The sequence below is a fragment of the Macaca nemestrina genome, chromosome 14, assembly GCF_043159975.1.
Source record: "Macaca nemestrina isolate mMacNem1 chromosome 14, mMacNem.hap1, whole genome shotgun sequence".
Taxonomy (NCBI): domain Eukaryota; kingdom Metazoa; phylum Chordata; class Mammalia; order Primates; family Cercopithecidae; genus Macaca; species Macaca nemestrina.
The window spans coordinates 80,484,100-80,511,638 of NC_092138.1; the positions used below are offsets into that span (position 1 = coordinate 80,484,100).

The 27,539-nt window shown below is 41.8% G+C and overlaps 1 protein-coding gene across 11 annotated transcripts in view; it reads left to right on the forward strand.

Annotated features, from left to right (window-relative positions):
• Positions 1 to 27,539, forward strand: part of LOC105481052 (PALM2 and AKAP2 fusion) — a 545,532-nt gene that overhangs the window by 241,879 nt on the left and 276,114 nt on the right. For all 11 annotated transcript variants that reach the window (XM_071078127.1, XM_011740329.2, XM_011740318.2 and 8 more), the window contains 2 exons: positions 5,694 to 5,774; positions 18,798 to 18,928. In XM_071078127.1, the coding sequence (XP_070934228.1) occupies positions 5,694 to 5,774; positions 18,798 to 18,928 (212 nt within the window). The remainder of the gene's footprint in view (positions 1 to 5,693; positions 5,775 to 18,797; positions 18,929 to 27,539) is intronic.

Genomic DNA, 27,539 nt, shown 5'->3' on the forward strand with positions numbered 1-27,539 from the left:
TAATTTATTTTGTGTGGATTAATGTCTTTAGCATTAGGACACTTCTGGTCTTATGGACTGATGGCCAATGTGTTTTTAATAACGTATTTTGCTTCTATTGAAGTCATGAGTACAAATTCGTAATTCATTTGAATGAGGGACATGGACAAACAGGAACACAAGTAGAAGAGAGAAAAAAGAGGATAGTATATTCAGAGATACTCAGTAAGCATGTATTACATGTATTCATCATGCAGTGTTCTAGGCTTTAGAAATGTGTCAGCCAAGATCCTTGTCCTCAAGGAGCCCATAGTTTATGTTAGACAGAGATGTGTAAGTAGTTAAGTATATAAAGTGCTACAGTGCTTGAGGTCTAATGTAGAAAAATCCACAGCCTGTGGGGAGGGGAGAGAAAGGAGGGAGTGATGCAATCTATTTGGAGGGAACAGAAAAATATTCTGTATTTGTCAGTACTCTTTGAGTTGTAAGTGGTAGAAACATCACTCAAACTAGCTTAAGAAAAAGGGAGATTTTTTAGTGTATGTAATTTAGGAAGCCCAGGGATGGTTCTGGCTTCATGCATGACTAGATCTGGGACTCAAACAATGTAGTAGGACCTGTTTTTTCTCTTTCAACTCTGACTCCCTCTGCATGTTGACTTTATTTTCTTCAATGTGGATGCATTTATTTTATGTGACTTGGAAAAATTGCTACTCAGAAGTACATCATCTCAGCTTAATCCTAGTGGTATTTTTTTTTCTTCTCTCCTGGTATCCATGTGTCTGTCCCTAGAAATGTCTCTAACTGGTGTTTCTCAGTTCACTCAGTCATCCCTTGGATCGATAGCTATTGCAAAGAAACAAGGTTAGCATGATTGGCCTAACCTGGCTCACATGCAAGTCCTGGTGGCAGGAATGAGCTAACCATGACTGGCATTTCCACCAGAGCCATTTACAGTGAGGGTAAATGTGTTTCCCCAAAGGAAAGAAGACTAGGCAGATCAAAATTGACAGATGTTCACTAAAGCTTCATGGATATTTAAACTGTGCCATCATAGATGAATTGTTTTTTGTCAAATGAAGCAGCAACGGACATCTATTATTGTTAGAGGAAGCAAAACTAAGAGGACATGAACCGGCCTGGAAGATCAGGAGACTGAAAGTAGTCTTTGAGGTTGGATCATGGTAGGGGGCCATGGCTTGAGATGAAGCTGTGAGATAGACAGGAGCCTCATTGGCCATGCTAGGGAACCTGCTCTTTGCACTGTAGGCAATAGGGAGACATTCTTGGTTTTAGGCAAGGGTCGGAGGTGGTCAGATTTCTGTTTTAGAATATCACTCTAGCAGCAGTGTGGAGATTGAGTTGGAGAAGCCAAGAATGGGTGTAGGGAGACTAATAAGGAAACCACTACAGTAAGCCAGCTGGATGTAAGTTCTGTAGTGTGCTAAAGATGCTAATATGGAACAGTCTCCATGTCCAGGTAGGAGATAGAGGAAGGAGTGTTAAGGCAATACTCAAGGTTATAGTGGGGAAGCAAAAGATGTGGAAACTGGCCGGCAGAATCAACATGACTTGGTCTTTCAAGAAAGTAAGTGTCTAGGATGACTTAGATTTCTGACTTGAGTAGTGTCATTTGCTGAGATGAAACATATAGAAGAAGGAACAGGCATGAAGGTAGAGGGTGGGGGATTGCTTGAGATGGTGACTGCATGTGTTTGAGTTTGGGGGAGTGACCATGAATAGTTGGCAGTTCAGTATAGGGATCTGCAGCTCAAAGGAGAGGTAGAGTTGTAGAGCTGATGAGAATGAAGGACCCAAGAGTTACTGGTTTTGTCCTGGTTAAGGGAAGGAGAAATCTGGAAACCAGTGGGCTAGCCAGGGGAGGAGCACAGCTCAGACCTCAGCCATCAAACAAGCGTCAGAAATTGCAAGTGAGTTCCTTAATGGTGTCCTATGCAAACTTGTCATTTAGCTCATATCTAATTCTGAGCATAGGCTGGTTGCGTCTTTTCCACCTAGAAGTGACTTTAAGACCATCACTGTGGGCTGGGTTCGGTGGCTCACACCGAGCCGGTGGCTCAGTGGGAGACTGAGGTGGGCGGATCACCTGAGGTCAGGAATTTGAGACCAGCCTGGCCAACATGGCAAAACCCCATCTCTACTAAAAATACAAATATTAGCTGAGTGTGGTGGCATGCACCTGTAGTCCCAGCTACTCGGGAGGCTGAGACAGGACAATTACTTGAACTCAGGAAGCAGAGGTTGCAGTGAGCCGAGGCCGTGCCATTGCACTCCAGCCTGGGCAAATCACTGTGAAAGGGAGCTCAACTAGTCAAAGAATCCTGCAATAGCTATAGATGCACAGTGGGTCCTTGTCATGGGCCCAGGTCCAGGGTCATCAGTCAGAACGCGGATGTAAACATGCTAATGCCGCTGCCTGGTTGTATGTGCTAACAACTGTTCAGTTCCAAATTCTAACCCAATAAGGAGTTTCCTCAGGGGAAATATATGACTATAGCATAAATGGGCTCAGCCTTACTACTTTCCCACTGTTACCCCTTCCTGCACCAGCACTCTTCTGGTCCATGTGACTCAAAGCCAAAACACTGCTTTGCCTCACCCCCCAGATCCTATTAGTCTTGAGTCTCATCAATTCTGTTTCTTGCATTTGTCCTTCTCTTTCCATTTTGATTGGTACAACTCTAAGCTAGGAGGCTTGTTAGTTCATCCATCCTCACTGCACAACCAGGTGAATGGAACATCCTCTTAAGGCACTTAAATGATATTTGAATCCAGAGGTCAGCAAACTAGGACCCGTGGGCCAAATCTGGCCCACTCTCTATGTTTGCAAATAAAGTTTTATTAGAACACAGCCACACTCATTCATTTAAATATTGTCCAGGACTGCTTTTGAACTACAATGGTAGCATTCAGTAGTTGCAACAGAGACCGTATGTCCCACAAAATCTAAAATATTTACTTTTGTTTTACAGGAAAAGTGTATCAGCTCCTATTAATCTGCCTTATACATGAATGCCAGATTAATGTTCCTAAAATGCCATTTCACCATATCATTCTGTAGCTTAGAACCCTGCAATGACATTGCATTGTCCATGCAATAAAATCTAAACTTCTTGGCCTGGTATTCATGGCCCTCCATGGTATAGTCCTAGTCAATCTTTTGAGTCATTGATCTCTGTTCCTAAAGGCAAGCCCTGTACCCAGTTAGATTTTCCCCCTCATTGTCCCTGGAATATGCAGTACATTTCTACCCTTGTTCACCTAGTTCCTTTTGCCTGGAATGTATTGCCCATTTGTAGCTACCTAAATCCTACTCATTCCCTTTTTTTTTTTTTTTTTTTTTTTGAGGCAGAGTCTTACTCTGTCACCCAGGCTGGAGTACAGTGGCATGATCTTGGCTCATGGTAACCTCCACCTCCCAGGTTCAAGTGATTCTCCTGCCTTAGCCTCCCAAGTATCTGGGATTACAGGCATGCACCACCACGCCCAGCTAGTTTTTATATTTTTGGTAGGGATGGGGTTTCACCATGTTGACCAGGCTAGTCTCAAACTCGTGACCTCAGGTGATCCACCCGCCTCAGCCTCCCAAAGTGCTGGGATTACAGGTGTGAGCCACTGTGTGCCCGGCCCTGAATCCTACCCATTCTTAAAGAACTAACTTGAACTCTACATCCTTCATGACCATGTCAGTTACAGCGATCACCAATAAGCCTGCTGCTTGAGCATGTAAAAGTCTACTTCCCATACTGCCTGGTAAGGTTTCTTCTGCTCAGAGAATGGTTCACCAACATGATGATGGGCAACTCTGGAGTGAGGACTTTCTGATGGAACAAAGTCACGGCTGTGGGAAAGCCTGGGAATGATTTGGAAATGACAAGACACGTAATGAGAGCACATGACACTCAATTAATATTTGTGGAAATCTTGAGTCATCAGCCTCTCATATCTATGACATACATCTTGGTTCTGTATTTAAACGTAGGACAACTACATATCTTGATAACCAGTGGGAATGACTGACAAAGTCCTGTAAATCTACTCTTGAGAGATTCTAGAATGTAGAGATAGCAGATGGTCCTGGAAGCCCTAGCTTTATCATGTGCTCTCTCTGAGATGCTGGATAGGTGGGCTGTTCCCACTGTGCCTCACTTTTCCCATCTACTGTCATATGTTATATGGTCTTACACACACTCTGGGATTAAGTAACATCAATTATGCACCATTGATTGGAGTTCTTTGGTAAATGGTACTATGTTTCTAAAATATTCATGCGTCTTACTTTGTCAGGGGGATTATATCCCTGATTTAGATTTTATATTCTAGTGGCTTAAGATTATGAGCTAATATTTTGTAAGGTCTGGGCATTGCACAGAAAACCTTGGTTGTAACACACATTATTATTACATTGATTTGAATAGCAATGGTACAATCATAGCCCCGGAAACATAGCAACTACATAAAATGAAAGCTTCCATTAACACTGAGCACAGCAGCCAGGCTTCCGCATTGTTGTTGTCCCCAGGATTTGGCTGTTGTATTGTCAAATGCCATTATGTCTTGTCTAACAAGTTTCTCTCTGCATATGTGAGTAAACGAAAATGCTCCAGTATAATAAATGTCTCGGCAAACCACTCCTGTACACTTTGGAAACAGAACATTAACAAGGAAACTATCATGAGAGCAGACCTTTCTGTTCTCATGAATCACATTCATGTGATGTTTATTGTCTGCATTGGAGAAGTATAGAGGAGAAAAATATGGAGGGTACACTGTAATGGAAAGGTTATAGTGGAAATGCAAGGAAAATATATCCCTTTACAACCAGCTTCCAGGCATTACCTATAAGTAAACTTACGACAATAAGACTAAGAGCAAATAACATTGATTGAGCACTTACTCTGTGCCAGGTATTATTCTAGGCCTTTTACATTACATCCTCTCATTTAATCCACTCCACAACCAAGTGGTTTGTGTGCAGTTATGTCCACTTTACGTACAAGAAGACCAAGACCCAGGGAGGTAGAAGAACTTGTCAGAAGTCAGACAGGTAGTGAGGGGTAGAGCTAGGAGTTGGACTCAGACAGACAGATTCCAGACTTCATATTTACCATAACCTCTGCTGCCCCACCCATATGAAATGCTACCCCAAGGCTAGTGGCAGCAAAGGTCACCCATTTCATTTGCATGGTTTGGTATGTCCAACTGGGTGATTTGTCCTACAAAATTTGAAACAATGTCTGCTTATTTATGTCTATGATTTTGATCAAATAAATCTCACCCAGAATTTCCCACTGTTTCATTCTATGGTATTTGCAGTTTTAACAACCTCTGTCTTTTGGATTGAGACATTTTTATTCTTTGTGTCCAAATTAACACTGCACAGAACATGGTTCTGTGTGTGTGTGTGTGTGTGTGTGTGTGTAGAAACAGCCTTTTCTTTTGGATTAAATTCTTGCAGCCTGGCTGAGTGAGGAGAATTTCTCCCACTCTTCGAGCCTACAGCAGACATGTTAGGAGAATGCTGCTGCTTGCAACACACCCAGAGACGGTGGGGCAGGTGACACTGCGTGTGTGCCCAGTGTCTCTGGAAGTATCTATACAGATGTGTGCTGCTGCTGCTGCTGCTTTCTGCCTTAAAATTTCTGGAGCCAACACCCACCCACTCTTACAGCCTCTCTCTCTTTATTTTCAAGGAAAAAAGAAAGAGGCAGACTGAAATAGAAGGCAAGCGACAACAGCTTGACGAGCAGATACTTCTGCTGCAGCATTCCAAGGTAAGCGGCTGATCCCAGGAACCTATTCCATTATTAGACATGCAGATCACACTCCGGAGAGCTGGGCAGTGCCTGCCCTGCCGTGAAGGCACTGCCGCCAACCAAACCAGCCTTTCTCATTCAATCAGGAAACCATCTCTTGGCTTTTCTTGTGAATTTCTCAAATTCAGGGCATTATTACAGCATTCCAATTTCTGCAAGCATAAGATTACAGTGTGCATGTGGATGGGGTGGAGGGTTTGTGCATGTGAAGTGTGTTGGCTATATATAGAAATTGGATGAGAATACTCCACAGGGTGGGTGAGGCAGCGTTTCAGGATTGTTTCTCCCATGCATAGGTGCTGGGTGTGTTTGCTCAGAGACCCCAAAAGATATATTTCACAGAATGTCCTTTTTCTCACTTAAAAATATTAGTGTTTCCTTTCTTGATATGGAGAAAAGGGAGATTAAACAATGTAATCTGATAAAACAACAACACTGTGTATTTCAGATTATTCATTTATTTTACTTCTACTTTAACAATTTTGAAAGTGTTCTGTGAGAGCAAGCAGTTGGTCAAAGATGGCTTTGAAATGATTTGACTCAGACGGGTCTCCATGGTACCATCTAAAAAGAGAGAGAGAGAAAGGGAGACAGCACACAAGAGCTATTTATTTTTTCTTTAAAACATAATGCACTTAAGCATCGTAATTGATTACAGCTCAGGAGAAAGCTCTGTCACTGTCACAGGGACCCCACTGGTTGCAGAATGTTGCTTTTCACATGTTCAGAGAATAATGTGACCACATTCCGATGGCCAGCCGGGAGTTGCTGCTTGCCTTTGACTGCTCCTGGGCTTTTTGGTAGGAAAACCTTCTCCTGCTTACCTCATGTTGCTGTGCCGTTGCCTGCACAGAGCTGCATTGCTCAGAGGGCTGGGTGGGAAGGTGGTGCTGACTTTCGGGGTGATGCTCAGTATGAATTATTTGGATTTTTTTCAACAAGATAAACCTTTATGGCTACTTTTCCTATCCTTTTCTAGAAAACAGGATTGTGCTAAATGAATTCCCAAAATGAGAGCCATCAGCAAGCGAGTTACTGATTGAAAATAGCAGCATGACCTATATCTGCTTAGCATGTTTATCAGTTTTTGCCATTAACCTTAACCAGAGAAATGTGCTTAAAAGGAAGAAAAGCAGCATGATACCGAGGATATTGCCTGTTTCTCTCTGTTTCATCATATAAATTCATTGACAGATCTTTCTTTGTAGGAGCTCACACTGTATCCCCTGTGCTGTTGCTGTTTCTCCACAACGCTCCTGAGGGAGGATGGAGGGCTAAAATTAGTATCCTCTTCTCACAGAGAGGGGGCCTTAAAAACACCTAATAGAACTGAGTGAATTGTTCAAGGTCAATCTGGACAGAGCTAGGTCTCTGGCTCAGGGTATAGTCCATCCAGTACGGTACTTGTAAGAGACCAACATGTACTAAAACCTCAGTGAATTCCTGGTTAAAGGTGAACTTTTAAATAAGAGGACTGAATGAAAAAAAAAAGAGGCTGCTTTTGGCTAGACAGCCTCACTTTAAGCTCAATGTAGTCCTTTGCTTTTGTATTCCCTGAATCCAGTCAGGGAATAAACATATGTCAAAACATCAAGAGATTTTTTTTTTTGGTCTCCCTTCTCATGATCCTGGTTGCCAAATAAGATACCAAGGGCTCATTTATTGCCGATGTCCAGTGCAGTATTAGTATATTCTGTTCATTTTACATCTATTCATTTTTGTTTGTTTGCTTGTTTGAGACGGAGTCTCGCTCTGTCACTTGGGCTGGAGTGCAGTGGCGTGATCTCGGCTCACTGTGAGCTCCGCCTCCTGGGTTCATGCCATTCTCCCACCTCAGCCTCCCGAGTAGCTGGGACTACAGGCGCCTGCCACCATGCCCACCTAATTTTTTTTTTATTTTTAGTAGAGACGGGGTTTCACCATGTTAGCCAGGATGGTCTCGATCTCCTGACCTCGTGATCTGCCTGCCTCAGCCTCCCAAAGTGCTGGGATTACATACTCATTTTTCATCTATGCATCTGTTCATCCATCTTTCCGTCCGCCCATCCATCCATCCATCCATCCATCCAATCAACAGAAACAACAGTAAAAATTAACTTGGTCTTGTATGGGGAAGCAGTGAGGTTTTTCTCAAGGACTTGGAAACAAGGGAATCAGCTAGTTCTTTATGGTTATCTTGGTAAAATTCTTGCACAGTTGATGAGATTGGTTATCTGAGGAATCACCTGACACTTGCACCATGGCAACCTTGCTATTGCAGGGCAGGAGGTGGGTGAGGTGGGGAGGACTGGAGGTGATGGTAACTTACTAAGTGGAGGTCAGGGCATTGTATGCCTCTCTCTGGGAAAGGCTTGTGTGGACAGAATGAGGGTGGGTTATTTGCCTTGAATACTGAAAAAGAAAAGCTGAGAGGTTCCAAAGGTGGCAGTAGTTGTCTGGTACTACATGCAGAAAGACCCCCAGCGTTGGGAGGTCCTGAATTTCTGTATGCTGGTGAGGTGGGGTCAGTGGTAAGGTGAGGAGGGTCCTCAGGCCACAGTGAGGCCCCGGTGAAACTTCCCTCAGGACCTTACCTCTCTTTGTTCTGAATTCATCCTCCCTATAATTATTCAGTTATTTTGATATGAGGAAGGGGTTGCCTGACTGAAAGATATGATCACTTTAGGCACTAGGAAGGCATATATTTCACTTTAAATCAATAAACTGGTGACTGAACTTGAATAGCATGAGACTTTTTCCCTGTAATCATCCAGTTTGCAGTCTCGTGGCCTCACCCCTGAATGGAAGTACATTCGCGGAGGTTGTATTTTCTCCTCTGTGAGCCTCTTCAAGGAGTCAGCCAGCTTTCTGCTAGTAGCCTGTTAGCCACCGTCAGTAACAGTCACCATTTTTTTGAGTGCCTAACATGTGCCTGGTACTTTAAACACATGCCCTCAGTAATGACCACAAGACAGTTATTACTCTCTTTGTCTTATAGGTATGGGAACAAACTCATGAGGTCAAGTGATTTGCCCAAGACCATAGAGACTATAAGTGAGGGAGCCTGAGAGAAACTCCTGGGCTGTCTGCTTTCAAAGACTGAGCTCTTTCCAGGCCACTGTTCTCTTTGAAAGAAATGTTTCCTTTGGAGTAATTCATCTAGTGAGATGCCAGTTACTATCATTGCTGTCTCTCTTACTCTAAATATATTGTTATGGCCTCCAGAAAATTCAGATCATGTGGAGACATGCACTGTGATTATTGAAGTTCCTTGAAGTAGAGAATATTAGGAAATATGTCAGTAATCAATATTTATCTCACTAATTTGCAAAATCTCTAGAAAAAAATATTCTTACTGCATTAGAGTTAGTTGTCATGTTTATAAGATATAACTTTCATATTCTTTATATAATTCTCATATTCTATGTCTTAAGATATAATTCTTACATGTGGGAATTATCAAATAGCCTGTGGACCCTTATTCTCATGCAATGAGATGAATTATTTAGACAGATTCACTTGTCCCTGGTCAAAGCAAATAAATAATATGCAAGATAGTAGTTTTGGCATTCATAAATATTTTTAGAAGACTTACTCATTGCAATATTTAGGAGCATATAGTGAGCAACTCTACAAAATGGAATATCATCACTTTGTATATGGACTTTGAGCAAATTCTATAATACAATAAAAGACCAAAGTATAAAATGGCAAAATACTAGCTGCTACATCCCAGTGATTAGGAAACCTCAAGACACTTTGAACTCCAGGCCAAATTAACCTCAGATTTATTTTTTAAAGCATCCTTAGCTATATGTAGTGTGGCATAATAATTTCTAAGCATTACAAGTAGAACTAGTAAGCAATCTTTATAGCTATATTATTTTTGATGATTATAAAAGGAAAGAATGTGTAATCATTGCAAAAACTAAATTTAAAAGTACAGGAAAATATAAAGAAAAAACGTATATACTGTATACTTATCATTCAGATAGAACCCATACAGAGGTATATCCTTCTATACTTTTTTCCCCAATGTATTTCTGTAGATTAAGATATGTAACCATCGTTCACAGGGCTCACCAACCTGTGGGTAAAATGAAATTATATAACATTAGTATTGAAATAACATTAACCTTTACCTCTTTTTTATGTGGGTTCTTTTTAATTCCCATACAAAAATTTATAATTTTTATAAAATCCCATAGAACATTCTTTTACTTTAGGATAACTGACTTTGATGTCATCCTTGAAAAGAATGTCTCCATCTCAAACTGTTAGTTATGATGTTTCTTATACTTCAATAGCATTAATTCATCTAGAATTTATTTACAGATGAGTTATGCAGTAGGAATATAACTTTACTTTTTACTGATGCTGAGCTGCTTGTCTCAATGTGATTTATTGATTAATTCATCCTTTCCCTCGCTGATTTAAATGTCTTCTTTATCACCTACATATTTCAGACTTACATTTGAGTCCACCATTTATGGATTCTTTTTATTCCATTAATCTGCCCATTCCTGTGCCGGTATTGTTCTCATTTAATCCCTATAGCTTTTTAATATATTGTAATATTTCATAAGACAAGAACTATCACTATTCTTTTGAAAAATTGTCCTGGGTTTTTATTTCATGGAAACAATTATTTATTTTTATTGTTTTTATAATGAGACTTGTGATGATATAGACTTTTAAAAAATAAATCAGTTACTATATCATATGAGAGCAGAATGAATTTAATATTTCCTTCTGTCCCTTGGTTGAATTGCCAGAGATTCGTCTATTTTATTGGTCTGTTCAAAGCCCTGGCACAGAGTAGGTACTCAGTACCTACTGCAACATGAATTCCTTGGAGACTGTCAAATTTACAAAGGTTTGCCAGACAGAGTTGGCCCTGTCAGAATCAAATTGCTAATACCACATCTTCAATACATAAACTGCCTTTGAATTACTTATTCATGAGCAGGGAACCCTCTCTAGAGTTGTCTTCTAATCCAAGCTATAAAAATTGTCATTATATTTTGAAGACCACAACCTTTTCTTCCAAGAAAGCTGGATGAAAAAAAGATGAAAGGCTGAATTGTGACCCTGTGAAATATTTATTGTCATCCCACTAAGGTCATTTGCTGAAGAGCCTGAAGGTATCAGAAGACTTGCTACAAAGATATTACAGTGTCTTTCCCGGTTTTGAAGACTTAGCACTAATTTTAGACTTTTCCTTGTTACTGGGATGTGTGAAAGGCTTATTTCAAATTTTAAAATATTGAACAGATAGGCATGGTACACAGTGTAAAGTAACTTTAGATCTCCTCCCTTATTTCCATACACAGAGCTTGAATGGAAGTTAAAACCTGATTTCTTCTATCAGAAGTCTTGGGTTGGCTTCTCCCTGTGTGGACTGAAGCATATAGCAAAATCTCAAAACCTAACTAAGATCTTATTTACTGGGAGTCAGAAAGAGGAAGAAAAGAGTAGGAAGGATAGGGGAAGGGGAAGAGGGACAGGACACAGATGAATGTCTGAAAACACAAACACAGCAGTTGCCTCACGCTGAGTTTAACCCATCTTCTGTTAGAAAACTGAATTTAGGCCAAGCACAGTGGCTCATGTCTGTAAACTCAACACTTTAGGAGGCCAAGATGAGGCAGATGATCTGAGGTCAGGAGTTCGAGACCAGCCTGGCCAACATGGTGAAACCCCGTCTCTACTAAAAATACAAAAATTAGCTGGGCTACTTGGGAGGCTGAGGCAGGAGAATTGCTTGAACCTGGGAGGTGGAGGTTGCAGTGAGCCGAGATCACGGCACTACACTCCAGCCTGGGTGACACAATGAGACTCCATCTCAAATAAAAAATAAAAATAAAAATAAAAGAAAAGAAAATTGAATTTAGCCATATTCCAACCATCATCCACTAGAATAGCCAATATCAGCTTCAGCCAGATTACAAATGAATGAAAGATCGAGAGTAAAAAGTAAAATCATGAAAGTACAGAAAGGAATCACAGGCAAATATTTTTATAGTGAGGGTAAGGAAGTCTTATCTAAGTATGACATCAAAGCCAGAATGTGCAAGTAAAAAGATTGCCAGATATGACTTTATAAAAATAACAAACATCTGACCAGGAAACAATTGGAGACTTATTACAAGTTCTGATTCACCTCCTACTTCCCCACTCTGCCTCACCCACCCTCTCCAGACATGCCTCACTATCTACCGGGGTCACCTCAAAAAGTGGTATCTAGGCTAGGCACAGTAGTTCATGCTTGTAATCCCAGTACTTGGGAGGCTGAGGTGGGAGGATCATTTGAACCTAGGAATTTGAGACCAGCCTGGGCAACATAGATTCCATCTCTACAAAAATAAAATAAAAAGTAAAAGAAAGTAAGAAAAGTGACTTCATTACAGTTACCTTAGCTGTAGATGAAAAAGATTGGGTTAGATTATCTCTATGATCTTTATTTTTAGCTTTAATGATCCAAGATTTTATATTTGCTAAAGTACAGTGTATGTGCATGATTTTCCAAGAATTCCTCACATGTCAGCCTCCGTGGATGAATAAAAGATATAGCCCTGACTGTGAGGACTCAGAGGCAAGTGGGGAAGAGAGAGCATCAATATGGAACCCACCATTAGAGGAGCTGAAAAATAGTTTTCCATGTTAGGAAGTGGATCAGCGGCACCTGATGATTTTGTAAATCCTATTTGAGCCAAAAAAGGATTCTTCAGTGATCTTACACAGAGGCAAGATAGCAGAGTGTACCTCTTGGCTTCAAATCCCAGATCCACAGCTCACTCGGTGTGATACCATGGATAAGTCAGTTAATGTTAGCACCTACCTCGTGGGATGCTTGTGAAAATTAAGTGGATTTACATGTAAAGCACATAAAGCAGTAAGAGTTCTATAAGAATGATCATATTATCACCATCATTACCCTGTACTATGGCTGCAAATACTATTTATGTATCTATGACTCCCAAATTGACATCTCCATCCAATGGCCCTTGAATCCCAGTCATCCACGTTCAACTGCTTTTCTGACATGTCCACTTAGATGGATGTTACTTTCATTTAGAAGCCTCTCAAACTTAACATGCCCAAAATGAAAGATTTTATTTTCTGCTTTTCTATCATTTGTTCTTCTACTCTTCCCTGTCTCCAATTGATGATACCACTATTCACCCTTTCACTCAAACCAAATATCTATACGTCGCCCTAATCCTTCCCTTTTTCTCAGCCCACATCTAATCTATTACAGGTCACACTGATTTTACCTGCAGAATGTACCACCATGCCTTTTGATTCTTCTGTCTCTCTTCTGTTTCAAGCTAATATGCTCTGTCACTTGAACCATACAATAAACTCCCATCACTTGTACTTTGTAATCCTGCCCCTTGCAATGTGTTCTTCCTATTGTACTTAGAACACACAGCAAACTCCTTAATAAGGCTACAGAATCCTACCTAATCTGGCCCCACCCTTCTTCTCCATCTTCAATTTGTTCTGCCCTCCTACCCCAACCTCACTTATTGTGGTCCAACCACTCGGGCATTTGTTCCGGTCCACAAACACACCAAACTCTGTCCTACCGCCAGGCTGGTACATTTGCCAGTCCCTCCACCTGGAACACCCCTCTGGATCTCAGATTTCAGCTCGAATATTCAAGTCATCAGAGAGACCTTTCCCACTTAAAGTGTCCTCCCTTGTCCCCCATTTGACACATTGTCCTATCTACCTCTTGCTAGGCAGCATCATAGACTGAAATTATCTTGCATCCTTGTTTATTGGGATGAAGGCTTGGGTGAGAGTAGGGACTTGCCTGTCTTCCTGGGCTGTGACTTCAGGGACTGGCAGAGTTCTTGGCACCTAGGAAAGGGATAAGAGAGCCACTGCTCCTGAGTTGGAGACACAGAAGGAGAGGATGAGGAGTTCTTTTAGATTATGGTGTTTGGCCAGCCATTGAGAAAGCTTGTGTATTCTTCAAGCATTTGGATAGTCATAGGTCTTCATGCTGTGCTACTCAAATTGTGGTCCTCAGTCTGGCATTGCCAATGACAACATCACCTGGGAGCTTATTAAAATTCAAATTCCCAGGCCTTATGCCAGACTTAGAGGATCTGCGTCTCCATGGGTGGGTCCTGGAATCTGTCTTAGGAAGTTCTCCTGCTGGTTCTTATGCATACTAAAGTTTGGGAAACTCAGTTCTTGTTTTTGTTTTCCAAAGCTGGCCAGGCCAGTAGAGCAAGAAACAGATTTACTTTGGGAGTTCCCTCTGTCCTCCTTTCAGAAGCCCCTGTCAAGATCCCCTTTGTCCAGCTCCCAGCTCCCCATCTGCTTGTTCCTTGTACTGACTTGTCATGGTGACATTCATTTGACAAATGTGAAGTTTGACAGTCCTTAGCACCTTGGGAGGCCAACTCTGGCCTGAAGTCAGGAGTTTGAGACCAGCCTGGCCGACATGGTGAAACCCCATCTCTACTAAAGCTATGATACTATGTTAGATATGATACTTTTTTTTATGTAATTGGACAATAAAGGCCATAAACAGAAAAGTTTTTTTAATTTTAATTTTTTATTTCTATTGAGCTCTGCTTCCACTAAATTCTGAAACACTCGGGCAGCCAATACAAGCCAGCACAGTTTAGGGAACCTGTGCTTCGGATGGCACACTCAGTATACCCCATTCCATTTGGAGACATTTTGGAGACAACATGAGGGGGATCTGGAGTCAGTTAAGGAAGCCTTTTGAGTTGAGTTGGTGATTTCCCGACAGCATGACTTTGGAGCCAAGTGGAAAATCAACTATACATTTTTGGCTTCTTAAAAATGTCTAAACACCTTTGTGAAACAGGATTCTGTGAGACCAGGCCTACTGCCTTCTCCAGGTTTTTTGTTTTGTTTTGTTTTGTTTCGTTTTGAGACAGAGTCATGCTCTGTCACCCAGATTGAAGTGCAGTGGCGTGATCTCGGCTCACTGCAACATCTGCTTCCTGAGTTCAAGCAATTCTCCTGCCTCAGCCTCCTGAGTAGCTGGGATTACAGGTGCTTGCCATCATACCCACCTAATTTTTGTATTTTTAGTAGAAATCGTGTTTCACCATGTTGACCAGGCTGGTCTCGAACTCCTGACCTCAGGTGATCCACCTGCCTTGGCCTCCCAAAGTGCTGGGATTACAGGCATGAGCCACCGCACCCAGCCCCACTACTGCCTTTTTCTGTTGGAGCCTCTCTTCCTGGCTCCTCCTGTGGGGATGTTCTTAATGATATCATGCCTGTATCAAGAAAAGAGATGGAAGTAGAGGGACATACACCTCTGGGTGACCAGAGTCACCAGGCTGCTCTGGCCAGAGCTACCTGCTGATGGTGGCAGCTAAATTGGTGAGCAGTAAGGGCCTAGAGCCTTCATGTGGTGGCAGGAGGCACTGTGTGAAGAAAAGGAGAGAGAACATTCCAAAAGCAGCCACTTACGTTGCAAGAAGATGTGGCTGCAGAGCATCCCTGCTGGGGTAGAGACAGCCAGGACTGTCCACAGCTGCCTTTCCAGAAGGGTCCACACCAACGCCAAGGCTTCCAGGATATCTGTCCCACAGAATCCTAAGGTTTTTACTCTCTGTGGTTCGGACATCTTTAGCACAGGAAGCACCCTGAAAGTGTGGTCCCTATCCCTCCCAAATAATTAGAGTGAAGGAAAGTTGAGAATTTCCCAGTTCATCCATTTACTCATTCATTCAAGGGAACTGGGCTACAGTTCCCTTGACTGAATGAATAAATGGATGAACTGGGAAATTCTGGATGACACAGTGAATGCAAAGGTGGATAAAGGACAGTCCCAGCCTTCAAGGAACCGGCAGGCTACAGGGGGGAACAGATGTAAAAAGACAATTTGAGGATACTATGAAAGGGCCATGGAGTGTGTCTCAGAGCCAGTAGAGGTGGAAGGCTTCTCTGGTGGTATTTTACTTGTTCTTTCTTAGGTGAATAAAGCAGAGGCCACGGGAACAGGATGAACAACAATAATAGTAAACATTTCTATAGTACTAAGTGTGTGTGTGGCCCTTTTAGCCCATAAACTCCTTTAATCCTCATAACAACCCTCTGAGATGGGCACTGCTATTGTCTCCATTTTACAGATGAGAAAACTGAGGCTCAGTGAGGCGAAGGAGCCTGTTCAAGCTCATTCAGCTGGTAAATGGCAGACTGGTTCCAGATCTCAGGCTGTTAGCCACTGTTCAGCATGGCCTCTTGCAGTCTCTACCCGATTCCTGAGAGTAAATTTTAGAGCCAAGTTATAGGTCAAGAAAAGCAAAGCAATAATCATTCTTCTACTTCAGAATTGCTACCAATTAACAATTTATTTTGTGCCTACACCAGATTAAATATCTGAATAAAAATATAAAAACATTAATTGATTAAAAAAATGGCCTCTCATAATGTGCAAACAGGGTCTGTCTGGGAAATTCTGAGAGGTTTATGTGGAGAACAATGGTTCTGAATTTTTTGTAGAAAGAGCAACCGATTTGCCACCCTTTCCCACTTTCCAATGGAAAAGAATCTCTGATAAAGCTTTGATAAGCAACCAACGTAAACAAATTGTACTGCACTCTTTTACACATGATTTTATATTATCAAACAATGCCCTATAATGTAAAAACTGTACATTTTAATACCTACCCTGGTGGTAGATGCACACTATTTATACAGAGCACATTCAACAGGCAGCATGTTACCAATGATGCATGACTGTTTACACATGTTGGGGTGTGGGGGTGACTCCTGTCTATAATTACTGTAAGAGTATAGTTAGGAATAATTCTATGTGAACAAACTCAAGTCTTTAAGCCTAATTATTAAAAAATTACAGGTCAAGTACCATAAACTTGCCTATGTGCTGCAAGAGTAATCAAACAGATCTCCACAAATAATGATTTGTAATGAAAAGGCAAGAATAACATCAATAAAAACCGTGGTCACCTGAACCCACACTGATGATATATTGTCAACACAGAGTCTATCCTGGAAGTGGAGGAATTCCAGGCTGATTGAACTTGTTCCTGGGCATGGAGCAGGGTGTCTACAGCACCAAATGACCCCTGGACTTCTCAATAGAACGGTGAATCAGGACCATTAGTGAAGTCTAACTTACTAATACTAAGTGTTGGTAATTTTTTTTTTTTTTTTTGAGGCGGAGTTTCACTCTCATTGCTCAGACTGGAGTGCAGTGGCATGATCTCAGCCCACTGCAACCTCTGCCTCCTGGGCTCAAGCAATTCTCCTGCCTCAGCTTCCCAAGTAGCTGGGATTATAGGCACATGCTACCACACTGGGCTAATTTTGTATTTTTAGTAGAGACAGGGTTTCTCTATGTCGGTCAGACTGGTCTCGAACTCCCGACCTCAGGTGATACACCTGCCTTGGCCTCCCAAAGTGCTGGGATTACAGGTGTGAGCCACCGCGCCCGGCCCAGTGTTGGCAATTTTTAAAGACTCATCTTGTAGGTTCATAATAAAATGCCCTTAATGCCGCATACAAATGAGAGTCTATGGATTTGTGCATCCTTTGCTCATAAGAGCTTCAGGGAGTCTGCTCCAAGCCTGCATTCCCTGGCTCTCAGTCGTTAGAAGAGTTCTTTCCTTTCGCCTCGCTCACCCTGCCTGATGAGATCAAATGAAATTCTGGACAGAGGTGATGCCAGTGAGCCAGGGAGCCAAAGAGCCAGGTCTTTATTCTGTGTTAGCTGGCTTCATAGCCGTCGCTCCTGCTCTTCCTTTGGTTGCTTACTGTTCCTGGGAAGAGTTGGTCATATGCCCTGCATCCTCACCATGGTCTCCTCTGGTGACCACTGACCTGCCCATGGTCATGCTCACTGGTCCTCAGCCATGAGGCACAGGGTCAGTAGCTGCTGCCGTCAGCCATCTAGGGACCATGTAAGTGGAACCTGAATCAAAATTATGCTCTCACATCTACCTCTCCTTGCTCTTCCTTTTAGGGAATTTCAACGTGCTTTTTTCCTGAACTGTTTTCATTTCCTCTCTTAAAGCAGTAATTGCTGCCTCCAAACCATTGACCTGAAACAAAAGCTTTTTATTCCACTGTACCGTATTGTAGTATACTTGCAAATGTGGGATGTATAGTTTTTTTGTTTGGTTTTTTTGTTGTTGTTGTTTGTTTATGAGACAGGGTGTCGTTCTATCACCCAGGCTGGAATACAGTGGTATGATCACAACTTGCTGCAGCCTTGACCTACATGGCTTAGGCAATCCTCCCACCTCAGCCTTCCCAAGTAGCTGAGACTAAGGCATGCACCACCACACCCAGCTAATTGTTTAATTTTTCGTAGAGACAAGGTCTCACTATGTTGCCCAAGCTGGTCTCCAACTCCTGGACTCAATCCTCCTGCCTCCCAAAATTTTGGGATTACAGACATCAGCCACCATGCCCACCTAGGGGCATATAATTTTTATAGCATTTGGAGATTATTGCTGAAGATGATTGGGAGCCATTAAAGAAGGGAGTAACTGAAGAAGAGGCATGACCATCTTTTAAAAACACTTTAATATGGACCAGATGTTAGGTGGTCTTAGAAAGTTTTTTAATTAAATTGCAGTTGCATAGAAAAATGTTCTTAATTTTTAGAGACTCCTACTGACATATTGTTGGGTAAAATACGGTTGTTATTTACTTTAAAATCATTTGATGAAAAATATATGGTGAAATATGGCAAAATGTTCATAATTGTTAAATCTAGATGAGATTACATGGTCATTCATTATACAGTTCACTCTGTTTTTAAATTTTTTTAATAATAGAAAATGATGTAGATATAAATCTCTTTGGGTGTTGGTCTAGAGGGAAGTAGGGAGCCAAGTTAGTGAGGAGGCAAAGGCAGCGATTCAGGCAGCGCTGGTGAAGGGTGAAGCTAAAACAGCACCACTGCAGAGGGAGAGGAGAGTGTGGACTGAAAAGTATCATCTTGTCTGTTGTCTTCCCTCACTCCCACAGTCCAAAGTGCTTCGGGAGAAATGGCTGCTGCAGGGCATACCCGCTGGAACTGCAGAAGAGGAGGAAGCCAGGAGGCGGCAGTCTGAAGAGGATGAGTTCAGAGTCAAGCAACTCGAAGATAACATTCAGAGGTAGGTGGATTCCAGCCAGGGAACCCCTGCAACAGTTTTTTGGTGCAGTAACCACTTCTCTCCTCTAGGTGGCCTTCCTCAATACTGTTACCTTCTCCTGTATTTCACAATTTTCTTGCTAAACAAAACACATTGATGTTGTTTAAACTTTTCCACATGACCCAGAGTTATGACACAGAGTACTAATTATTTTTTATTTTTATCTTTAACTTTTATTTTAAGTTTAGGGATACAAATACAGGTTTGTTACATAGGTAAACTTGTATCATGGGGATTTGTTAAACAAATTATTTCACCACCCAGGTATTAAGCCTAGTACCCATTAGTTATTTTTCCTGATTCTCTCCCTCCTCCCTCCCTTCACCCTCTGAAAGGCCCCACTGTGTATTGTTCCCTTCTATGTGTCTGTGCATTCTCATCATTAGTTCCCACTTGTAAGTGAGAATATGCAATATTTGGTTTTCTGTTCCTGCGTTAGTTTGCTAAGGATAATGGCCTCCACCTCTATCCATGTCCCTACAAAGGACATGATCTTATCCTTTTTTGTGGCTGCAAAGAATACTAATTATTGCATTGGGCTGTAATACAGCACAGTGATGGCTTCATGGGCCCATGAGGTGTTGTGAGCAGCTTGCCCCTTCAGGTGCTCCCTTTGAGTTCTTATATTAGCTTTCATCTTTTTCCTCCTTCGGGTCAGGTTGTTAGCTGTAATTGCTGCTGTAGTGAGTCTGTTTTCAACATTGCTATATTTGGTCAATTCGAAATGGGAAAATTGTAGTCAACAGTCTTGGGATTAAAACGAAGAGTGTGGATGTGCTGAGTGAGAGCTCGTGGTTATGTGCCCGTGCTCTATAAATTCACTTTGCATTGTCTGCTTTCACTGCTCAGAGAGTGGTTTCTTTATGGTTCTCAACCAGGATCTGATCATTTCAATCTGGGAAATAAGCGACCTGTCTGTGGCCAATGACTGGCCAGGCTCACACAACAGCAATAATGTAGGTTTTTACTTGGGAGCTATAGCCATGCCAGGTCCCAGGATACCTAGCCAGAGAGATATGAGATAGGGATGGAAAGTGGTACACATAGATGCTTTAGAACCAAATCTATCCCTCCAACCCATCCCACCAAATTCTGCCTGAAATCTCACCATCTGGAGCTTCATCTCTGTCTTCTGAGCTTATGAGCTCTCTCTCTCTCTCTGTCTTTTTTTTTGAAGGAATCTCACTCTGCCGCCAGGCTGGAGTGCAGTGGCACGATCTCGGGTCACTGCAACCTCCGCCTCCTGAGTTCAAGCAATTCTCCTGCCTCAGCCTCCCGAGTAGCTGGGACTACAGGCACCCGCCACCACGCCCAGCTAATTTTTGTATTTTTAGTAGAGACAGGGTTTCACCATGTTGGCCAGGATGGTCTTGATCTCTTGACCTTGTGATCCACCCGCCTCGGCCTCCCAAAGTGCTGGAATTATAGGCATGAACCACTGTACCCAGTATGAGCTCTTTTAAAATACAAAGGGTAATAGCTAAACTGCTACCAGCCACTTACAACCAACAGCAAATGAAGACTCTGAGAGCACCTGTAATAGTGTCACTAAAGGGAAAAGCAAGCTGAGTAAATCCCAAAGGCATACTTCAGACTATGTCCCTACTTTGCTTAGGTCCTCATGCATTTTAAAGAGCTTTCAGAGCAGCTTGGCTAAACATTGTTTGTGAAGGAAACCAGCCAAGCAAAAGTTTGGAGGGTTTGTATATACAAATACATATATATACTCACACACACCCATGTACATGCACGTGCTTTTTCTTAGAATACAAAGGATAAAGGCTAAACTGTTACCAACAATTTATCTCATACATATGTATATTATATGCATATATATATAGAGAGAGTAGGTGTTATTATAGACAGAAGGCAGAAAGGATTTGGAAAATAGGATAAAGTTAGTTACATGACCTTTCCTATTTTTCTTTTTGTTTCTTTTTTTAAAGACATAAGGTCTCACTCTGCTGTCCAGGCTGGACTGCAGTGGTGCAATCATAGCTCACTGCAGCCTCAAACTCCTGGAATTAAGCTCTCCTCCCACCTCAGCCTCTCAAATAGCTGGGAATAAAAGCTCATGCCACTGTGCCTGGCTTTTTTTTTTTTTGGTAGAGAAAGAGTCTCACTATGTTGCTTAGGCTGGTCTTGAACTCCTGGCTTCACATGATTCTTCCCTCTCAGCCTCCCAAAGTGTTGGGATTACAGGTGTGAACCAAAGTGTCCATCCTTTTTTATTTTTCTTAAATGGCATTGGGAAACATGGTCTTCCAATCAAATTGGCAGTTTAACCTTGGCTTGAATGCAAATATGTTGTTATTATGGTCCAATAGGTGGTAACTTGCACTTGTAGAATGAGCCATTGCATGTGGAGGCTAGAGTTTTAAACTGAGACTCAGTTTTTGGCTAAATCGACCATTGGAATGAGGTGTTGCAAGTTAGGGGCTGGTTTATTGTTCAGGTGGTCATAATCATACTCAGAAAAAAATTAATAAAGGTCTTTTTATTCTTTAAGTCAATGGAATAAAGAGCTCACTCAATGTATGCAGGTAGTCTTGCCCATTAAGAGCTGGAATCCCAAGCCAGAGGAAGGAAATCACAATAGCCTACAGGGGTGTATGGTGAGGTCTGGATTCAGGGGCCATTTCTTCTGTCCTAGTCATGACTTTGGGACAAAAGGGCACTGGATGTGTGCTGGGATGAACTGTGCTCCCTGGAGCTGCTTTCTGTAGGAGCAGGACTGCGGTGAGCATCATTTCCTCTGCAGGGCCTCCTGAGGGAGGAGTTTCTTCCTACCCTGGAAGTCAGCTTCTGCTTCTCTTCGTCTTGCTGGCATCTTCTCTACCACAATGTTTATTAGTGTCTTTAATCTTCAATCCAATGGGAAGAAACAGCTGTTATCTCTCTTCCCATAAAGGACATTCAGTCACCTAAGACATTTCCCTGTAGTTGAACATAGCTTAGTTCTCACTCACAGAATGACATTTGAATAGTCCTAAAGGCTCATTGCAAACATGAGTACCCCACAGTGTTACAAAGTCCCTGTGGATTGCCTGGCATGGCTCTGCTGATAGGGCTGAGCTCACCTAAGTGACTCCAAGCTGCATGTTGCCTGAGTCCACTCTTGTTTACCCTGCACTAACAGGCTAACCATGATGCTGTCTCTTTCTGGCAATGGGAGAGGTACAAGAGGACTGAACAGAAACAAGGCCGAGGCTCAGAACTGCCCACAAGCCATCTGCCAAACCAAGTCAGTGAGCAAGCCCAAAACCAAGGGAGGAGACAGCCGGCCAACTTTTAGTGGAAGGAACACAGATCAGGGAAGGGTGAAGAATAGGGACGAATAATTCAGTCTTCCAGAAGCATGATTGTTGAATTGAAAACTTCATGCATTTGGGAAAATGGACTGGCATTGGAGAAACTACAGAAAAGCCATTTAAAAAGAAAGAGGACTGGTTGGGCACGGTGGCTTATGCCTGTAATCCCAGCACTTTGGGAGGCTGAGGCAGCTGGATCACCTGAGATCAGGAGTTCAAGACCAGCCTGATCAACATGGCAAAACCCCATCTCTACTAAAAATACAAAAATTAGATCAGTGTGGTGATGGGCACCTGTAATCCCAGCTACTCGGGAGGTTGAGGCACAAGAATCGCTTGAACCTGGGAAGCAGAGGTTGCAGTGAGCTCAGATCACGCCCCTGCACTCCAGCCTGGGCAACACAGTGATACTGCATCTCAAAAAATAAAAATAAAAATAAAGAGGACTAACTACAACAATGCAAGAATGCAGAGAGAAAGGAAGAAGAGAGTAAGAGAATATAAGTGACTTCAAGATCAAAGTTGCGATCTGATCTTTATATAATAGGAATCTTGAAAAGTATAAGATCAGATACAGAACCATTAAATAAAGGAATTTTAAGGGAAACCTTTACTCAAAGCAAAACATTAATCTGTAGATCTTTAGATTTGGGCCCACTAGTCTAAGTCACCCCCAGCAATCAATTAGATTTTCCTAAAGAGATACATCAACTGTTTGCAATCTATAAACTATATTAGTACAGTTGTGCCCTGAAGGTATTTTCATCCTTGTTGTTGAACTAAGAATAGCTTGAAGACACTGAAGGAGAAATAGAGAATGGTAACCAAAGAACAAGGAACATTTCTACAAAAAATGACTAAGGGAAATTGGGTCATTTAGTTTAGATAACAAAAAGATAATGGTATCATAACTCAGAACTTCAGGTGTAGGTAGGATCTAGGTCATTCTTTAATTCTTTATGTGTAGGCCATTTTGAATATGGCAAAGACTTCAAATAAAGCATGCAAATTTCTACTTAGACAGATGTCTATTTCCCTAGGTACCTCCTAGAAGAAAGAACATAATCACCTTTTAATTCTAATTCTGTGATTCTTTACAGTGCCAGTAACTGTACAAGAAGTTCCAGGTTTACAGACATGTTTTTTTTCCAAAATGTTATTTATAAATTGGTGGTGGTTTGGAAGGGTGAATGTTGTTTTTCTGCCAGAATTATTATATGTGGTGCTTAGCTTTTGAGGGCAGCCCACAAAGAAGGAAGGAATGGAGGAAGGAAGGATGGAAAAATGTAACTAGGATATTAAACCCTGGGCATTAGAATCACTTGGGAAGGTTTTAAAAAATAGGAATTACCAGGCCTCATTCTAGGAAATTTGGATTTAGTGACCCAAGTAAGGAGTCCTGTAATCTGTTTTTTAAAAGGGCATTCCAGATAATTCTGTTGTATAGTCAGGTTCAAGAATGATTGCTGTAAATGGAAAAATGGATAGATCATAAATGAAATCCCATTTTTAATACCTAGAAACCCCCCAGGAGAGGGGAAAGTAAATCATGTTTATGAGAAAACTGGCTTCACACACAAGGATAAAGGACATCCCAACCCTTGATTCAAACTGTTTCTGAGCCTTCCTACTTTGACCCAAGGAAATGTGAAACCTGCTTTGGGGATTCCTGTAGGTGAGAGTAGCTCTGGCTTAGAACTGAAATCTCTCCTCCATAGGCCCCACAGTAGAGCCAAGCTTTCATTTGAAGTGGATTAGAAACAGCCTTGGTTTATCAGGCTAAGGATGATCCAGGTCGGGAAAACTGTCCTCTTTACCAAAGGCCAGAAAATTCTACCATTCTTCCAAGATTTCTTGCTAAAATTCAAAGTAATGTGGTCTTGAAGAGGTGACACCAAAGCAGCTGCAAAAGAAGAGGAAAACCTGGCTGCCACCATGGAGAAATAGGTAGTCATTCTTTTGCACAGCTTTTCCCTGGGTAATGTCAGGAGTATATTTTTGGCTCCCTGGAAACCAGAATTAAAATAGGCTAAATAACATTGGAATTGTTGAAAGCAAAATCTGTAGACGTTTCCTTTTTTGACTTTTTTGAATGTCCACATCTTCTGAATGCATTGCTTCTTGTTGGAGTGACATATTGAGAAAGCCCAAGAGATTGTTTCTGGCTTGGGCCCATTGCCAGCCATTGTCCATGCTGATACTGTGTGTGGTGGGTCCCTGGCGGCCACATGTGGACCTCAGATTGATACTCTTGGAGATTTTAGGTAGTTTGATCCACATAGCCCTGTTTACTTCATGTCTACCCCAAGTATCAAGTCTTGTTGCTTGCCTCGTCACTTTCCCACTTAAGATTCTCTTTCATTTCATTGGGTTTTACTAAAGTGTTTAAAATATAGGGTTTTTAACTTCCTTTTATTAGTGAGAAATATCGGGAAAATTTGTCTCCCAACCTTATCAGTTGGGGGCAGACCAACCTCAATGAAGATGAGAAACTTCATGAGTATTAAATGAAAATGGGATGAGCAGTCACAAAGCCAGGGTATTAATTCTAGCTCTGTTGATCATTTGCTGTGTGACCTTGGGCAAGTCTTTCACTCTCTCTGGTCTCAGTTTCCTCATATCTTCAGTGAGAGATCTCTTAGGATCTTCCAGCTCTGGTATTCTGAGTTTCTCTAATTTGAGGAGTTGGTTAGAGATCTCTTTTCTCAACAATGTACCTGTGCCAAGAAATGTTACTGTTATAGAAGGAAGTGATTTTGCAAACGGGTCAGAGTGGAGGAAAGAGGTTGAGTTCTCAAAAAGCAAAAGTCTTGGTCTAAGTAACTGATTCATCACAGAGATGACTAATTCATCAGAACAGCTGTCTGTTCTAAAATATGTCATATCAAATATTCATTGAATAAAATATTGAAGTCTCAGTTGCTAACCTAGAGAGAGCCAAGCAACTTTAAAAAAAAAATCAGGATACAAGTGTACTCTTCATTTCCACATTGGACCTATAATTCTCTGAGTACCTGTGTGGGTCTCTGGCAAATACCGGAATTCACTTAATTTCCCACATTGTTAGGAGGCTTAAAGCCAAAGACATAGAGACATCAGGCATAAGCATGTGTATCTTATTAAGCATCTGTATGTTATGTGATGGGGTTTGGCAACCAAGAAGATGACAGTTACTTACAACTGTTCTAGAGAAGGCAACCACTGAAACGTTCATTGAAATCACAAAGGACACTTGCTTGGGATTCATTGTGTTCTTCACATTCGCTATTTTTAACTTGTGATTCACTGTTCTTTTGAGCAGGGAGGGGAGCACTCCACAGTGGCATTCCACATCTGTGCACTTCCAGCCTGGGTCCCCATCCCATGTTCAGCCACATTTGGCAATGCAGCCCAATTATTGTTTCCATTCTTTTGTTTCCTTCCAAAATAAAACTATATATGCTATGTATACAGTAAACTATATAGTAGTGTCACTATATTGTGTAATATTTCCTGGTTTGTCACTCCCTTCTGGATAGTGGCCTAGCTTTTCTGCCTCCATTTAATTCATTAGTTTTCTAATTTAAGCCTCATAATACTCCCATGAGGTAGTGATGATGATGGTGATGATGATGATGAGAGAAGAGACGCACAGGAGGTGAAGTAACTTGTTGCCCCCCCCTAAAAACAATCAATGGAAGAAAATACAAGATGAATGAAAAATAATTTAAAAAAATAATAAGTGAAAGAGCAAGTATTTGAACTCAACTCTGCCTAATTCTAAAGCATGTTCTCAAAAATCTCAACAGAAGTTATCTTAAGCTAAAAATTTTTGAGACCTCTGATATTGAGTGAAATTACACTAACGTTCACCTCGTGATGTAGGAGGGACAGGTAATGTGATTCTCCCTCCTCAACCTCCACACACACTTCTTCAGAAGACGGTGTGTCAGATTCACCACGACCCTGGAGGTGCCGGTCTTCAGCCTATTGTGATTGGTCATCGTGATGGTGAGACTGCCCCCTTCAGGTTCTTTCATGAAGTGCAGGTTTCATTTTAGGCTTGGCTCCCTTCTGTCTCTTTTGGAAGCCCTTTGTTCCTGATTGTACTTTCTAGCCTGTGTACAGTCTAAACCTCTGCTAGAAACAGTGTGTGCTTCTGAAAAGGGCTCCAGCATAGCAAACTCACGAGAAAGCCAGACCTCAGAGCTTGACCAAACTTGGTTGGAGTCCTAGTTCTGTATTTACAAGTTGTTTGATCTTGGGCAAGCCATGTAAACTCTCTGAACTTAAGTGTCCTCACCTGTACATTGGGGAAAACTATACCCACCTTCCAGTGCTGGTGTAATGTGTAGAGGTCAGATGTGTTTGTGAAGTGCCAAGAACAGCAGGCTGTCAGTAAGAACAGTGCTGTTGGCTGGGCACGGTGGCTCATGCCTGTAATCCCAGCACTTTGGGAGGCCGAGGCAGATGGATCACCTGAGGTCAGGAGTTCGAGACCAGCCTGGCCAACATGGTGAAACCTCGTCTCTACTAAAAATACAAAAAAATTAGCCAGGCATGGTTGCAAGAGCTTGTAATCCCAGTTACTTAGGAGGCTGAGGCAGGAGAATCACTTGAACCCAGGAGGCAGAGGTTGCAGTGAGCTGAGATCGTGCCATTGCACTACAGCCTGGGCATCAAAAGCAAAACTTCGCCTCTAAAAAAAAAGAATAGTGCTGTTGTTATTGTTGTTTCTTCCATCCCCCAGAACAGGGTTTCTTAACAGCTGTGCTATTGACATTTAGGGCTGGATAGTTATTTGTTGTGAGTGGCTGTCTTGAGTATTGCAAGATATTTAGTAGCATCCCTGGCCTCTACCCAATGGTTTCCAGGGGCACCATCACCCTTTCACAGTCATTATAATAAAACATGTCTCCAGACGTTGCTGAATGTTGCCTTGGGGGACAAAATCTCTCCGAATTGAGAACTACTGCTCAAAAGCCTGGCATTATGTGTATTGATACTAAGATGAAAATCTCACCACCAAGTAGTTTCATAATACACAACCCTAAAAAGATTTATGAAGATAACATTAGTGATTCTCAGTGCAAAATGACAAAGTGTTTCAGTTGCTTGAAAATATAGGGTTTCTCTTAAGCACTGAGCCATGAAAGTCTGTTCAGAGTTAAAAAGAAATAGTTGCTTTTTTGGTTTTTACATTCAATATTGTGCTGCTTTTGCAAAGGCAATAATTTTATGACAGTTCATAAAACCATAGAATCTTAGAGTATGCATAACTG